General features: G+C 37.7%; 1 protein-coding gene across 2 annotated transcripts in view; it reads right to left on the bottom strand.

Annotated features, from left to right (window-relative positions):
- Positions 1-2090: 2090 nt before the first annotated feature.
- Positions 2091-15192, bottom strand: part of LOC150076009 (solute carrier family 7 member 14-like) — a 297653-nt gene continuing 284551 nt past the window's right edge. For both annotated transcript variants that reach the window (XM_090387702.1, XM_090387703.1), the window contains 3 exons: positions 13554-14175; positions 13154-13281; positions 2091-3662 (listed from right to left, as the gene is read on the bottom strand). In XM_090387702.1, coding sequence (XP_090243828.1) covers positions 3403-3662; positions 13154-13281; positions 13554-14175 — 1010 coding nt within the window. In that variant the 3' untranslated portion in view covers positions 2091-3402. The remainder of the gene's footprint in view (positions 3663-13153; positions 13282-13553; positions 14176-15192) is intronic.

Raw genomic sequence — 15192 nt, 5'->3', positions numbered from 1 at the left:
TTATAAAATAATAAAAAAAAATACGAATTGTTATAATTAACTATAAAGTAGTATATTTTAAAGTGCAGGAATGTTTATCAGTGAAAGATTTACAAGAAGTAACGTTTAAATTCTTATAATATGTTGTTAACAAGATTCAGCGAATAACTATTTCTTAACTGGATAAATTGAAAGGCAGAACACAGACACCAAAGTGATTAATTAGCTGAAATACATAAATAATAATTATTATTAAATTAAATATTAACAAGATCACATTTCTCATCACCACAGTTAAATTTCCAAATGCTAGATATTACTACGTAAATCAGAGAATTTTTATTCAAACTCCCTTTTCCACTGTATTCTTTACACTTTCATTTTCATTAGTGGTGTACATGAGATTAATTAACATAGCAACTTGCTTTTGAGAAAATAATAAATACAAACTAGATAAGGTTTATTCAATATTATAAAAGAAAACTTTGATTTCGATTTTGTTAAATGCAGTAATGGAAGTTACTTTGCTTGGTTACAATTTGTGGTTCGCTTTTATATTTATATAATACATTTTTCAGTGTGAAGTGTAGGTCAGTTCAAAATTTATGTACGTTTTTATTTTCATTGTAAAAAGGAATTGCTTACCATGGTGCTTCAGAGCGAGAGAGGATTCTCAATAGCAATAAGCTCCGAAATTGCTACAATATTTAATTATTACTTTCAGTCCCACACCTGCATCTTTCAATTTGGTACCTGATCTCACCAGAGACTGCCCTCAATGTATAAACATGTCCATCCCTCCAAATTTTCGCGAAATTCTCTTGATTTTGCTGTATAATTAAAAAGCATGCGTTATTGATATGAATAAATCTCTGGGTCAGGCCACACTTTTACAACTGTACTAAAAAATGAAACATCATCAGTAGCTCATATGCTTGAATTAAAAAAATTCCCTGGCGGCAGGCTTTTTCTTACTTTGTGATTGAAAATCCTGTTCATAAGCCTCTATTTTTAACTTAAGTTATTAGTCTTTTTTTCTTTTTTTTTTGGTAAAAAGGATCCCATCCGGTTATCCCAAGCTCCAGTCTGCTTTCTATTCTAGACTTGTACTATCTCGAAGAAACTTATTGATCGACATATTGTGTATGCTAGCTTCTTAAAGAATATCCATTATTTTCTGACAAACAGTTCTTGTTTAACCAACTTTTTTTGATTCTGCTCTTGACCACAGTTCCATGTTGACCAATGCATGCATGTCTGTGGATACTACCTGTTTTAATATTATTAAAGTAGCTAAATATTGTGACGCACACTTTTTTTCTCTAAAAATTATTGCACAAATCTTAATAGCACCCTAATTAACTTCAACTCCTTGAAAAAAATAGTTAATTTTTAGTTAGGGTGCTATTAAGACTTGTCCAATAGCTTATCCTTACTCTGACAGACCGCACTTAACCTCTCCTTGCTCCCAAAAAAAAAATCAAAATTCAACAAAAATCACATAACTTTTAAGATCTCTCTTTTTGAGTGATGTGATTTTATTGAATGTTGAATTTCATTGCATGTTCGCATGCTTTGAAATTTCACCTTACTCGTTGATGCCTTCAGTCAAACAGAATCAGAGAGCATTTATTATATACATGTGGATCTTTTGGTTCGAAATTAATTTCTGTCTTAACTTTAAGATGCAGGCCTGGAAGTATTGACATTCTTATCTTAAAAATACTTTGTTTCAGTTATTTATTGTTATTATGATAAACCTTAAATTGTAAGGGGACAAAACAACTTCCATTAAAGTAATTTATAGTCGAGAATCAGAATAAACTGTTTTGTGATTTCTTAATTAGCCTTGCACTTTTCCCTTTTCACTGTTTTTGTCTTTCATGTTTATGGAATAAATTTTATTTCATAAAATTCGTGCTAATTCTTTTGAGGAATTTGTAATAGAATCAATACCAAAATATCTTGTGCTACATTCCTTGAACTTAATTACACCACGAATTATTCCAAGTTTTCTCGAGTTCGGAATATATAGCAACAAAAAATATATAGCAACAAATATTGATAATATTACAAATATTATCAATATTAATTCATGACAATCACCTAGGTTTTTTATTTTCCTTATAGCAGTACAGGCATGTGCTGGAAGTAACCTGTCAGACCCGAACTTGTAAGGATAATGTTAGGGAAGTGATTAATGCTGTTCTAAATCTTACTACAAAATACGTGATACGAGTATAGCTTATATTTCATGATAAAATCCATTTTGCCAATAATTCTCTGTACTATTGCTATTGGCTTATACTGTAAATGGATGTTTATTGTTATAGAGTTAAGAGCTATTTTTGCTTTTTAGAAGATTAATACTCCTGTCTCCCACCACCACCACCACAGAAAAATATAAACTGAGCCGTTTCTTGGGTTAACTTCCAAATCAGGTTAAAAATACCACAGGAAGAACTGTATATCCATTTCCAAAGTACAAAAACAATATGGGCATTCCAAATTGCATTATTACTGTGTCCAACTCCCACATTACTCCTTTCCTACTTGTTCAATAGTTAAATATTTGATTTTACTGTTCTTACCATAAAAATATTCTCTCGATATTAATTACTTTCTAGGCTGTAAATTTCGAGGTCAGGGCTACATTCTTTTTATATTGACTGGATATGAACTCACAGTCTTACCTTAAAAATAAATGAAATAAACTTTCAAATTCTTGATTACTGGTAGCGAACTTGGTGTATCTAAGGGAGAAAATAAGATAAAATAAAACAAAAATACCGGATTCCCCAAACAATGCACGTGAAATAACTTATGTACAGCAAACTCGACTAGCCAAAATCTATTTACTGTATTATGTTCGACGATTCTATTTTATATTGCTATTTATAGAGTTGCATTGATTACTGTTACTTGAGCACGAACACCTGTTTTGATCTCATTTCATTACCCAACGTTATTCATTATTTATAACAGATGCAATACATTCATGCCGATTGCAATGGCTCACTGGGCAACTTGTTCAACTGGCCTTATATTCATCCTTAAGATTGCATTCTTTTGGCTTTTTATTCTCGCCCTCTAGTCTCTTAAGCGGTTACTTAGCTCGCAAGAGAAATCTTTGTGAACTTAGAGCACTGAGTGGTAAGATTATCGAAAGTCATACACGGGGAGAAGACTAGATATTACAGAAAATATTACAGAAAAGAAAACAAACTCCGAAAAGGAAGAGTAAGATTGTAACTTGTCCGCTGGCACGGACCTGACCCTGCTGCCTCGCCTCTGGGGCCGTAATGGCGTCGGAGGTCCAACTAAACAGCTGAATAATTCTGGGTCACACTTACATGAAATGGTGTCACAGGTACTCTTAGAGATAAGGAACAGAGTTAATGAGTATTGCGTCGCTTAGAGTCACTATTCAAATCGTTCCCATGTCCCTCTGTTCAATATGACTGCTTTCCTACTGTCCCCTTCGGGGCTGGTCGTGGCTATGTAACCATTGGCATCAAAGGGTTTAGATATGACTTCATTGCTTGTATCTGCCACGTTCGTCGTACCTCCATCCTCTTCCGTCTTCACTATTCGGCTCTTTGGTATCTTCAGCTCAAAGGGATTATCGTTACTTATTTCTAAGGAACTATGCTTGATACCATAGCAGAAGTACATGAAGACACCTGCAAGAGAAAACTCACATTTAGTTATAGCAAGCTGAGGTTTTATATGCAATTGTTTGTTGGCGCCATCTAGAAACGTTTTTGAGAATTACGCTATTTAAAATTTATTGGATTTTCGTGTTTGAAAACTTTTTTTTCGTCTATTAGATTTTAATTAGTGTTTTCATCATTAATATTCATTAGCGTTATCAGCAATTAGGTTGCAGTACCTGTGGATATTCTTAACTTTTTATGCCAATATCGAATTTATTTTTTCTTTTAAGTTTACAACTTGTTTATTAGGAACGATTCACAAATTACTTAAAGTGACATTTTATAACTTTTGAATTACTTTTATCTTCTTTCTCATTATTACGTAACGAAATTACTCTCATAGGCGAAGAGTTTATAATAATTTTGGGGAGGCCCAAGACATTTACATTATCGTTATTTGCATATTTATTAATTTTTTTCTCAGGTTAATTGCCTATTGAATCGTTTACCTATTTTGTATTCACACATGAGGAATTTTTTAGGGATGGGATGCCAGAAGTGTATTAAATTCTAACAGGGAACTGAATGATTTTGTGATAACTGAGAAGACAGTGGACGAGAAATTGTTGAAGCTAAACATGAAAAAGGCACCTGGGGTGGATGGTATCTATCCAGTTATATTAAGGAAGGCAGCAAAAGAGGTCAGAAAACCTTTGTCTATAATTATGAGGGCATCCATAGATTCAGGGGAGGTCCCCGTGGATTATAGATGTGCGAATGTATCCTCAATTCACAAAGGGAGAGAAAAGGATGGCACAAGTATTACAGACCTGTTTGCTTAACTTTCGTTCATGGAAATTAACGGAGTTACTGGTCAAAGAAGTAATGCAAAACCATTCGGATAGGAATGCAATTATACTGCAGTCACAGCACGAATTTGTTAAGGGGAGATCTTGTCTGACCAATCTGTTTGGATACTATGATGCTGTAACAAAGCAACTGGATGCAAAAATAATTTTGACATCATATATTTGGATTTTTAGAAACGCATTTCACACACCGTTGCACATAAAAGACTGCTGTAAAAATTGGAGCAGTATGGCATTAAGGGCAAGTTACTGCTATGGTTAAAGGGATATTTGAGTGGTAGAAGGCAGTGAGTTGCTATTAATGGGCACTGTTCCTCTTCATAGGAAAATGTTATTAGTGGGAGCGCAATGTTGTTCTCGGTATTTATTGATGATATTGGTAAAGGCATATCAGCTCTAGTGCAAAAGTTTGCAGATGATACTGAGGTTGGCAGTGTGGTTCATGAGAGCAATCAGGGTATGCTACTACAACAATATTCAGATAAATTAGGCAGATGGGCTGAGAACTGGCAGCTGAAATTTAATATTGACAAATGTAAGGTATACTTGATATGCATGACAGTAGTCCCAGATTAACATACCAACTGTGTGGTATGTACTACACTCAGAGTAGTGGAGAATGAAAAAGACCTAGAGTGATTGATATGAAATACTCTGATCAGTGAAAAGAGCCTGCTAGGACAGCCCATGGGATTTTTCAATGAAGTATATTGGCAATAATTTTGTCAGTGAGAATAAGTAAGTGATTATTCCATTGTATAAATCAATGGTTGCGCCATTTTTTGGTCTGAAAGCCTCATTTGCAGAAGAATGTGGATCTGTTGGAGCGGGAAGCAGAGATGAGCAAGAAAAAAAAAAGGTGGACTTACCAAGAAAGACTTAAATTCTGCAAATTGAAACTTCTGATTGAGTGAGCTCAATGTCAATGAAATCCTTCCTCTTGATGAGACTATGCACACGAGGGGCGTAAATTCATGAAGATGGTAGCAGCACAGATGTGCGGAAATTTGCTTTTAATCAGTGGGTAGTTTGAATAACTTTAAGGAAGAATTAGGCAAACTGTTAGGGGACAGTTTGAGTGGTAGAAGGCAGTGAGTTGCTATTAATGGGCACTGTTCCTCTTCATAGGAAAATGTTATTAGTGGGAGCGCAATGTTGTTCTCGGTATTTATTGATGATATTGGTAAAGGCATATCAGCTCTAATGGACAAGTGATATGGAAAGGTTTTTTTTTTGTTATTATTAAGAAAGCATGCTTTTTTGCATTATTTTCCACTAGTAATACTAATATCTTTATTATATTCATGTCCTATTTGAAATAGCAAGGTGGTTCAATCCTCTGTTTTACTTCGGACCGTAAAGAAGTTTAATGAAAAATTTATCCACACTTGTGATGTCAACTCGTTGCTTTATACACAAATTAAACAATTTTTATTTTAATTTATGAATAACGGGGAAAGAATGAATTCAAAATAATCTTTTAAAAATGCTAAATAGCCATTCAAAAATGTTGGGGAGGCTTGGATCTGTTGGGCCTCAGTAACTCTTACGCCTATGATTAACCCGATTTAAGTCAATATTTATTTTAAACTAATATTATTTATTTAACATTGGACAACACTCTCCTCCCACTCTCACAGAAACTGTCCGAAATGTCGATATTATCCATGCAAGTTTATTTAGTTCATTGAAGGTACCTTTGTGCAGGTGTACATGTAAGTATGTTTTTTACCTTTTGAAATTCGATTGCATTACTATATTTTGAATACACGTTTTTCTACAAATAACTTGCGTGTATTTTAGGGGCTTTGCCAGATTTTATCTAAGTTATGCTATTTTTAACTATCCGCGAAAATAAATTTGCAAAGATTTAACTGAATGAGAAACTGTAGACATTTTTGGAGTTAAATTGCCGGCTGTTGTACCTGTTGGTTGGACGAGTTTTTATGAAAGTTTGAAACTATTATAATGTAGTTTAGGCTCTTAAGTTGAAAAAGACAGACTGATCTAGCAAATAATAAAAATTCGTATATAAATAAAATTAATAAAACAATAAACAGTAATAAATAATATAAATATTTACATAATACTAGAAGAATACTATTTTACTGTAGAACAATACTATATTATAGACTAATACTATTTTCCGGATTTGTGGGTCCATGTCATGGGTTCACAAGTGAGTCTATGACATGCCATCTTATGAACCTATATTGTCATGGGCCCATAATTTGGACCATGACAATATGGTTTTAAGAACGATTTTTCAAATTTATAGTCGAGTGGTTTACAGTAGCACACGCGCTGAAATGACTGTAGTTTTGGTCCACATGGCTGCTAAATACGGTGCCGTTCTAGTATTATCTATACTTTGTAAGCTTCTCTAGGTTTATGTGGATGTCCCGGATGATAAACAGAAAATTTTTTTTTTTTTTTTTTTTTTTATTATTATTATGGGATGGCAAAGTATCTGTTTAAAAAAAAAAAAGTGACGTTAATGACTGCGATAATTATAGAGGCATAAGTTTATTAAACTCAGGGTATAAAATCTATTCAAAGATTATTAGAAATAAACTGAATAATTTTTTTCAATCTGTATGTGTTCATGCGCTGATGCCTGTTTGTTGTTCAAGTTTCTAATTCAAAAACATAAATGTCGAAACACATCTAGATTTTATGGACCATAAAAACTTTAAAACTTTTGTTCGTATGAGCTGAGACACATTATTAGAACTTATCAAAGAAGACGGTACCCCAAGTCAGGGGCGCAGTGACGAATCTCTTGGGATTGCAGTCTAGTTTCAGCATGATGGAGAGAAGTTCTTTAGGTAAGAACCTGTCCGTTATGCAGAGTTGGTTGCTGTGACAGATAAGCGCAGGTTTTGATCTACGTTCATGGTTGTCCCCGCCATGAACACTGCTCCCAGATGTTTGGCTGGAAGATGATGCCCGCAAACATTTTTCATTACAAAGATGATTCTTCTCTGCTGAATGGAAGGAAGATTGGATACTGTTAATCATGCTGGAAGTTGCCAGGTAGGAAGAATTGCACTCGATGCGGGTGAGCACTTTGAGATCACCGGCGTATGATATCATATTACGCCGCCCATGGATAAACGGGACGATTGCAGCCGTGAATAATAGACCAGAGAGGACCCCGCCTTGTGGAACATCCACATTAATTGTTCTGGTTATCGTCTGATCGCCAAACTTGAGAACAACAGTCCTCTCACAGAGGAGCGTATTCAAAAACCAGAGGTCACCATGAACGCAAAAGTGGTTCTCGAGCACATCCACAAGCGATTGGATATTAGCAGCATCAAAGCGGTCTGAATATCGATGTATGTAATGACCATTTCGGCTTCTCTTCAAATGCATCGATAATGGCAGTTGTAGTTGAAACAAGGTTCGTTATTGATCTTCCTTTGATCGCGTAGTGTAAGGTATCTGTGATGGCTGATCCTGGAGAATACATCTGATCAGACAAGGAAGAAGTGTCCTTTAGAAGACTTTTGAACGCGGGGACATCTGAACATTCTTGGGGAGTGGCAGTTTTTCAGTTGGGAAGAGACCTGATTAAATAAGTGCACCAGGTATTAGAAAAAATATGTGATAAGATCTTGTTGAAGATTGACCTGAGGGGTCCAATTATGAAGGGGCCAAGGCATTTTAATGGAAACTATCTATTGTTCGTATAAAAAGCTCTACCTTTACGGAGTGTGTGTGCTTTTATAGCGGTTGATTTAAGTTTATCGAATAATGCCCTTGCTCTTGAGAAGGCGAACTTGTCTTTAACGTCATTAGATTCTTTTCATATTTTATGACAGGAAATCGTGTAAAGAAAATATTTGTGGAGGTCGAAGTTCCACCAGCTTTCAGATTGGAATGAAATTTTTAATATTTTCGCAGCAGCATACTCCCCAGTAAAATGTACCTAGCGAGTGAATACATCACAGATAAGGTCAGCATCACAGTGTGCTGGTAAGTTCCAGGGAATTGCAGAGGCAGTGTAAAGATATCGGGATTGGTCCAAAAATTTAGGTGAAATTATCTTTTTCTTTTCAATTAATCTGTATTCGGCGAAGTTAGGACCGGTTAGATCAAAGTGGATAGAAATTGGTTCATGATCGTACTGAAAGAGTAACCCTGAACAATTGACTTCATGCCTATCAAGTGTGAAAAATCAGAGACCAAGAAGATTTTGCCCTCTGGACGCAGTGTAATTAATTAGTGCCCTGCCGCGTTCAATGGTTTGGTCTGGTCAACAGACTCAGGTGGGATATAGGCAGAAACAACGTCGATCGTAGTGTACGTGATCTGAAGTGATCCCATACGGGATCCTTGAGGTTGTCGCAGACATTCTCTCAGATATGCCAGACAAGCTGTACTTACCGCCTGGGAGTCTAAAGCGCTGATGAAACTGATATTCAGGTGACACTCAAATCAAGTCAAGTGGACCCAATTTCGGCAAAGTCCGAGGGTCTGTGACAGCCAAATCCTCTGCTTGTACCTTCACTATGGTGGGACTGTTAGTAATCCTGGGTATAACCCACATGCGCAAGCACACTGTGGGTAACCACCCAAGTGTGAACGAACGTAAGCAGGGGTCGAGGTGTGGTGCCCACACAACATGGAGGAATGCCGCCCCTCTGTGTTACCAGGCAATACTAGGTGGTAGATGACTCTCATCAACCAGTGCAATACCACCACTTTGCTTATTAGAGGCTTGAAGTGGTGGAACCCATGTTTACTCTCAAGAGCTGAGTTCCGGTCAACCCTTCCCCACCTCTTCCATCATGCAGTATGACTGATGACTTTTGAGGTTAAGATGGACATCATGGCAAGATCCAATCTTCCTTACATTTCGAGGGTACAGCTCTAAAACGGTGTTCGTAGGCCGGCCGCTAGTTAGTACACAGGACCGAACCTTTTAGTACTCTCTAGGAGGCTTCCGGATCAGCTAGTGTATATAATCTTGCTACCTCTACTCTGCCAGATAGCGACTGGAGGGAATCCGAGTAGTAGTGTGTATGCGGGGGGGGGGGCATTGTCGAAGTCACGTTATGTCAAGGATCTATGTATATTCATACCATGTGTAAGCCATATCCCAAATTTCATTACTTCATACAGCATGTCCCCTCCCAATTTTTCTTACTATTGAATACACCATGAATTGCCAAACTAATAGAGTAAGCTTAAGATCTGCGAAAAGATCTAAACCTCCCAAACACTTCCTAGTTAATTTCACAAATATACATGGTCTCAGTTCTAATCTCAACGATGTCCATCTCCAATTGCAATTTGCCAAACTCCATGTACTTTTTATAGCAGAATCTCAGTTAGCTGTTGATTCAACTACTGCTCATCTCAGTTGCCCTAATTATTCCCTATATGATTCCTTTCGCCTCAAAGGTGGTACTTGTGCATATGTCTGTTCAGATATTCCTTTCAGAGACTTGGTAATTTGGAATCTCCTCTTTTCGACCTTCTCTGGCTTAAAATCTCTCTACCTTATTGTGTCGAATTCATCTGTTGCCCCTACCGTTCTCCCAAATCCACTAATCACTTGGAGCTCTTTGACTTCTTCTCTTTGCAACTTGACTTTCTCATTACAACCTCGTGTTGTTTGGCATTACAACACGACGTTGGGAATAGCCATGAGATAACGTCGTGTTGTTTGGCATTCCAAGAATGCAAAATGGGATGACCTGCGAGACTTCTTTTCTTCTTTTCCTTGGTCGAATTATTGTTTCAAAACTTCTGATATCAACGTTTGCTCAGATCGTATCAGTGAAATTATCCTTGCAGGAATGGAATCATTTATCCCACACTCCACTTTAAAATCTCGTCCTTTATTTAAACCTTGGTTTTCCAATAAATGTGCTAAAGCTGTTCAACAGAAGAAAGTTGCATATCGCAATTGGCTTGTTTTCAATTCTTCAGTTTCATTTCCTGCCTACACCAAAGCTCGCAACAATTGTAAAGCAGTTATTAATCCGTCCAAACTAGATTTTGAACAGGCTAAGAGTAGAAAACGTGCTTCTTGCCCTAATGGTAGCCGAGCATTCTGGTCTCTTGCCAAAGCTATTGGCCGCAACATTTGTCCATCTCTGCTCCCACCTCTGTCCAAACCCCAGCTGGTTCTGTTGTCACTTCAGCCAAGGATAAAGCTGACCTGCTAGCATCCCATTTTCTTCCAACTCATGTATTAATGATCTTGGTAAAACACCTGCCCCCATTCCCAACACGCTATATTCAATGCCTCCTATGGTCTTCTGTCAAAAGGATGTCAGAAGGAATTTGAAGAATCTTGATGCTAAGAAAGATCCAGGTCCTGATGGTATTTCTCCACTTGTTCTCAAAACCTGTGCTACATAACTTACTCCTGTTCTTCGCAGCCTTATTTCACTTTCTTATTCCAAAGGTGTTTTTCCATCTGCTTGGAAATTTGCTCATATCCAGCCAGTTCCTAAAAAGGGTGACAAATCCCTCCCATCCAATTATCGTCCCATTGCAATTACGTCTGCTCTTTCTAAAGTAATAGAGAAATCAATTAACCGCCAACTCTTAAACTACCTAGAAACCTTCCGTCTGATCAACGATCGCCAGTTTGGATTCCGTCAGTGTCGATCCACTGGTGATGTTCTGGCTTATGTTACCCATTTATGGACAAATTCAATGGAAAAGTTTCATGAAACACAAGCAGTTGCTCTTGACATCTCAAAGGCTTTCGATTGTGTTTGGCAAAAATGTCTTCTAAACAAGCTTTCGTCTTATTGTTTTCCAACTGTTTTTTGTAATTGGTTATCCAGTTTTCTCTCTGATCGCTCACTGAGGGTAATGGTAGGGGGCTCTCTGTCTTCTAACTTCTCCACTAATGCTGGTGTCCCCCAAGGTTCAGTTCTTTCTCCCACTCTTTTCCTCTTGTACATTAATGTTCTTCTTTTATTGACCAGAAATCCTCTCCATACTTTTGCCGATGATAGCACACTGCATTCCACTTTCCATTTTGAGAAACCTTGCCCTGCTCAAACAGCTTCAACTTCTCGAATATCCGCTACCAATTCCTTAAATGCCGATCTCCAGGTAATTCTTCAGTGGGGCAAAGACAACCTAGTTGATTTCAATCCTTCTAACACTCAGTCTTGTCTTATATCTCGCAAAAGGAATTCTTCTGCTCCTATGCTTATCTTTGATGACACTCCGATTTCTAGGCAAAATGATATATCTCTTTTGGGAATTACCGTGACTTCTAATCTCTCTTGACACAAGCACATTACAAATATTGCTTCCTCTGCATCTAAAAAACTTGGTTTTCTCTTTCGCTCTCGGCGTCACTTTCTTGCAAACAGCTGTTCACTCTGTACAAATCGCAAATCCACCCTACCATGGAATATTGTTCCCACATCTGGGGTGGTGCCCCCAAAACCTCTCTGAGTCTTCTTGATTCCATTCAGAAGAGGGCAGTTAGTTTAATTAAAGACTCCTCTCTAACAGAGTCTCTCCACTTGCTGTCTCATAGACGTACTGTTTCTGCTGCACGCGTTTTCTACAGATACTTCCATGGGCACTGTTCTTCTGAATTGGCTTCAATAATTCCCTCTCTCTCTTTCAAAACAGTCTAAACACGTGCCGCCAGCAGCCAACATCCATTTACTGTCCAACTTCAAACTCACACAACCAACTTTTCATCTTCCTCGTTTATTCATTCAACTGCCTTTTTCTGGAACAACCTTCCTTCATACGTATTTCCTGAAAATTACAATCTACAGAAGTTCAAGTCCAATGTCAACAAATATCTTCTTTCGTCTTCTCAACCTCCAACCCAAGCACGGTACTAAGTACTATAGGTTCTAATACCTCTCGTGTTTGTGGTTTTCATAATAAAAAAAATTACGGCTTCTCCCATACGGCTGGGAGGACAGTTCTGCGGAGTGAACACCGGAATATTTCCTAGAGAAAAAGGAAGAAAGAAAGAGAAATAACAACTGCAGCGATACTGATTATCAGAATTGCTGGCTATTCGAGAATTGATAAAAAAAAAAAAGAAAGAAAAAAGAGAAATCATGATATAATGGAAGAATCAGAAGAAAACTCAATAACTGAAATATTCACCGTGCTCATCTAGAGATGCAGCCACTCCTTTCAGTGTATTTGATGTGTTTGTTCTCAGCGTTTTGAGGACTGCATCCGCACCACTCACAAACGCAATGTCTCAAATTAAAAACACGCGTTCTTCAAGGAAAAATCCATGTTACACACTGCACTAATAAATACTACGCTGCTCTTCAATAAAAACTATTGTCACAATGAAAATGCTTTTTCCTCCTATCTAAACAGTCCAATGCACATTCAATGACAGGGTATGCAGTCTGTTGCTACAGTAACCTCTTTAAAACAAAAACGTTTTGTCTATACTTTGGCACAACCACTAAGTCAGAGGAATTTACAATTAATAATTTCGACGATGAATACTATCGTTAAGATTATATAGCTCACACGTGTCTTGAACCACGGTCTAATTAAATGCATGTGTTACTGTATCCTTGAGCTTTTAACAGCGTCAAATTCTGTAAAGTTCTAAAAGGTTAAAAATTAAAAATTAAATATAACTGAAGCGAGGAAGAAACTCCAACATCCAAAACCTACCAAAGGTCATCCAGACAGTGAAGCGGATCAGGGTGAGGATGGACAGTTTAAATATAAGGTAAATGTTCACCGTCACGGCTACTGCAGGCACAAGCGGCACACACGGAGCTTTAAACTTTAGGTCACACCTGAAGGAATAAATAAAAGTTGAAGGCTGCATAATCTCAAAAAAACTGTCCATTATAAAGTCACATTTTAATTAACAATCTATTATTATATTTCATTTATCGGTATTTTTTTCTCTTGTATACTGTTAATATATTGTTATATTATTTTAACAAATTATTTTATTTTATTTTTTGTTTCGTAGCTAGGCTCATGCAGTAATTAGTTAGATATATATATTGATTCTCTCGGAATTTTGTAACCATAAGGAACAAGGAACAAACTGAATACTCACTTGGTTTGAGGTTGTCTCGCGATAATTGCCAGACACACACAGATTCCCAGGAAGCATACCAAAAAGAACAACACTGCTGCCGCGTTTCTCGACTCTAAGGCAGGCATTGCGCACACAATGATTAAGTCAAAGGTGATGATGAGAAGATACATGAGTCCCACAACTTTCATCACAAACCTTCCCGTACTTCCTGACGCTGGTCCGGGCTGAAGCCAACGGTATGGAAACAAGTAGCCGAAAAGTTTCTTGTATTTCTCGGGAATTGAAAAACGGCCACCGCCAGATGGCGCGTCAGGTACACTTCCGTAACTCTGCTCGCCCGGGTTTGCGTCAGGTACAAGTGATTCGTCATCGGTGTTTCTGACACCGTTCAGAATGTCCGGTTGGTCCATTCCACCGGCAGGTGAGTTTTCATCACTGTCTGAAGAGTCGTATCGATTGGTTCGCTTCGTGTGGATTGTGGTCGTCATCCCGGTGATAATCGGAGGTGGCGCCTCTTTCGAAGGGGTGGGACAAGCAGATCGAATAGATTCGGGCAGCAGTTCCACTAGGGTTGTTTTCGGTGGTTGGTAACGTAAGATGAGAACGCAGGTGGACACAAGGGTGTAGGCCATCAGAGTACCTGCGGGGAGAGAAACACCGATTAAGGCACAGTCAGCTGTGGTTGGATTTCATTTATGGCAGCTTGCAGAAAGAGACTGAAATAAAATCCAAAATAAGTCGTCATGATCGATTGAAAAGAGGGAAAGAAGGTACTTATATAACTGAAGCGAGGAAGAAAGTCCAACATCCAAAACCTACCAAAGATCATGCAGACAGTGAAGCGGACCAGGGTGAGGATGGATATCCTCAAAGGACCTCTTGGGGCCTGTTCTCTATCTAATTTTCATAAATGGTATTGATGAAGGATTCCAAGGGAACCTGTACAAGTTTGCTGATGACTTGAAAGTAGAAAGGGTGGTTTCACCTGGCGGAAAATACCCGAGTTCGAAACCTGTTAGTGAGGCGAGGAATTTTCATGGGCTGAGTTAGTCAGTCTCACGCAAGGACAGTATGGTTTTTTCTCCCGGAAACTCGGGTTTTACAAAGCGCAAATAGCAAATAGATCATAGAACGTATGCAATTTACAGACATATGGCGCAATATGGCTAAAGTTGCTGATTCGTCTGAAACCTTACAACAACAACAACAACAGCGAAAAAGACCTAGATATTATGATTCACTCGGACATGACATTTTCCATGTAGTACAAACTAGTAGTTACGAAGGTATGTGGAGTGCTGTCTATGATTTATAGGGCCCTTGCTAGCAGACAGAAGGAGTAATTATCCCTCTTTACAATGCTATGGTTATACCGCATTTGGAATATTATATTTAAGTCTGAAGATCGCACTTAAAAAAAAAAAAAAACGACAAACACTTTGATACGCTACAAATTGGAGCAGTGCGTATTAATACATTATGCTGCGTGATTCGACCCTGTTCCCTTCTCAGTGGTCTTGGTTTCAACTGTAGAATTTGTTTAAATTGAATTCACTGTTTCGGCCAGAGAGTTCAATTTACTCTCTGGCCGCTCCCTCAAAATTACTGGATATATGTCATGAACTCCAGGAGCCTTACTTGCCTTTCGGCTCGAAAG

This window comes from Mastigoproctus giganteus, chromosome 13 (assembly GCF_048544385.1).
Source record: "Mastigoproctus giganteus isolate SK-2022 chromosome 13, ASM4854438v1, whole genome shotgun sequence".
NCBI lineage: Eukaryota > Metazoa > Arthropoda > Arachnida > Uropygi > Thelyphonidae > Mastigoproctus > Mastigoproctus giganteus.
This window is presented reverse-complemented; position numbering and strand designations above follow the sequence as displayed.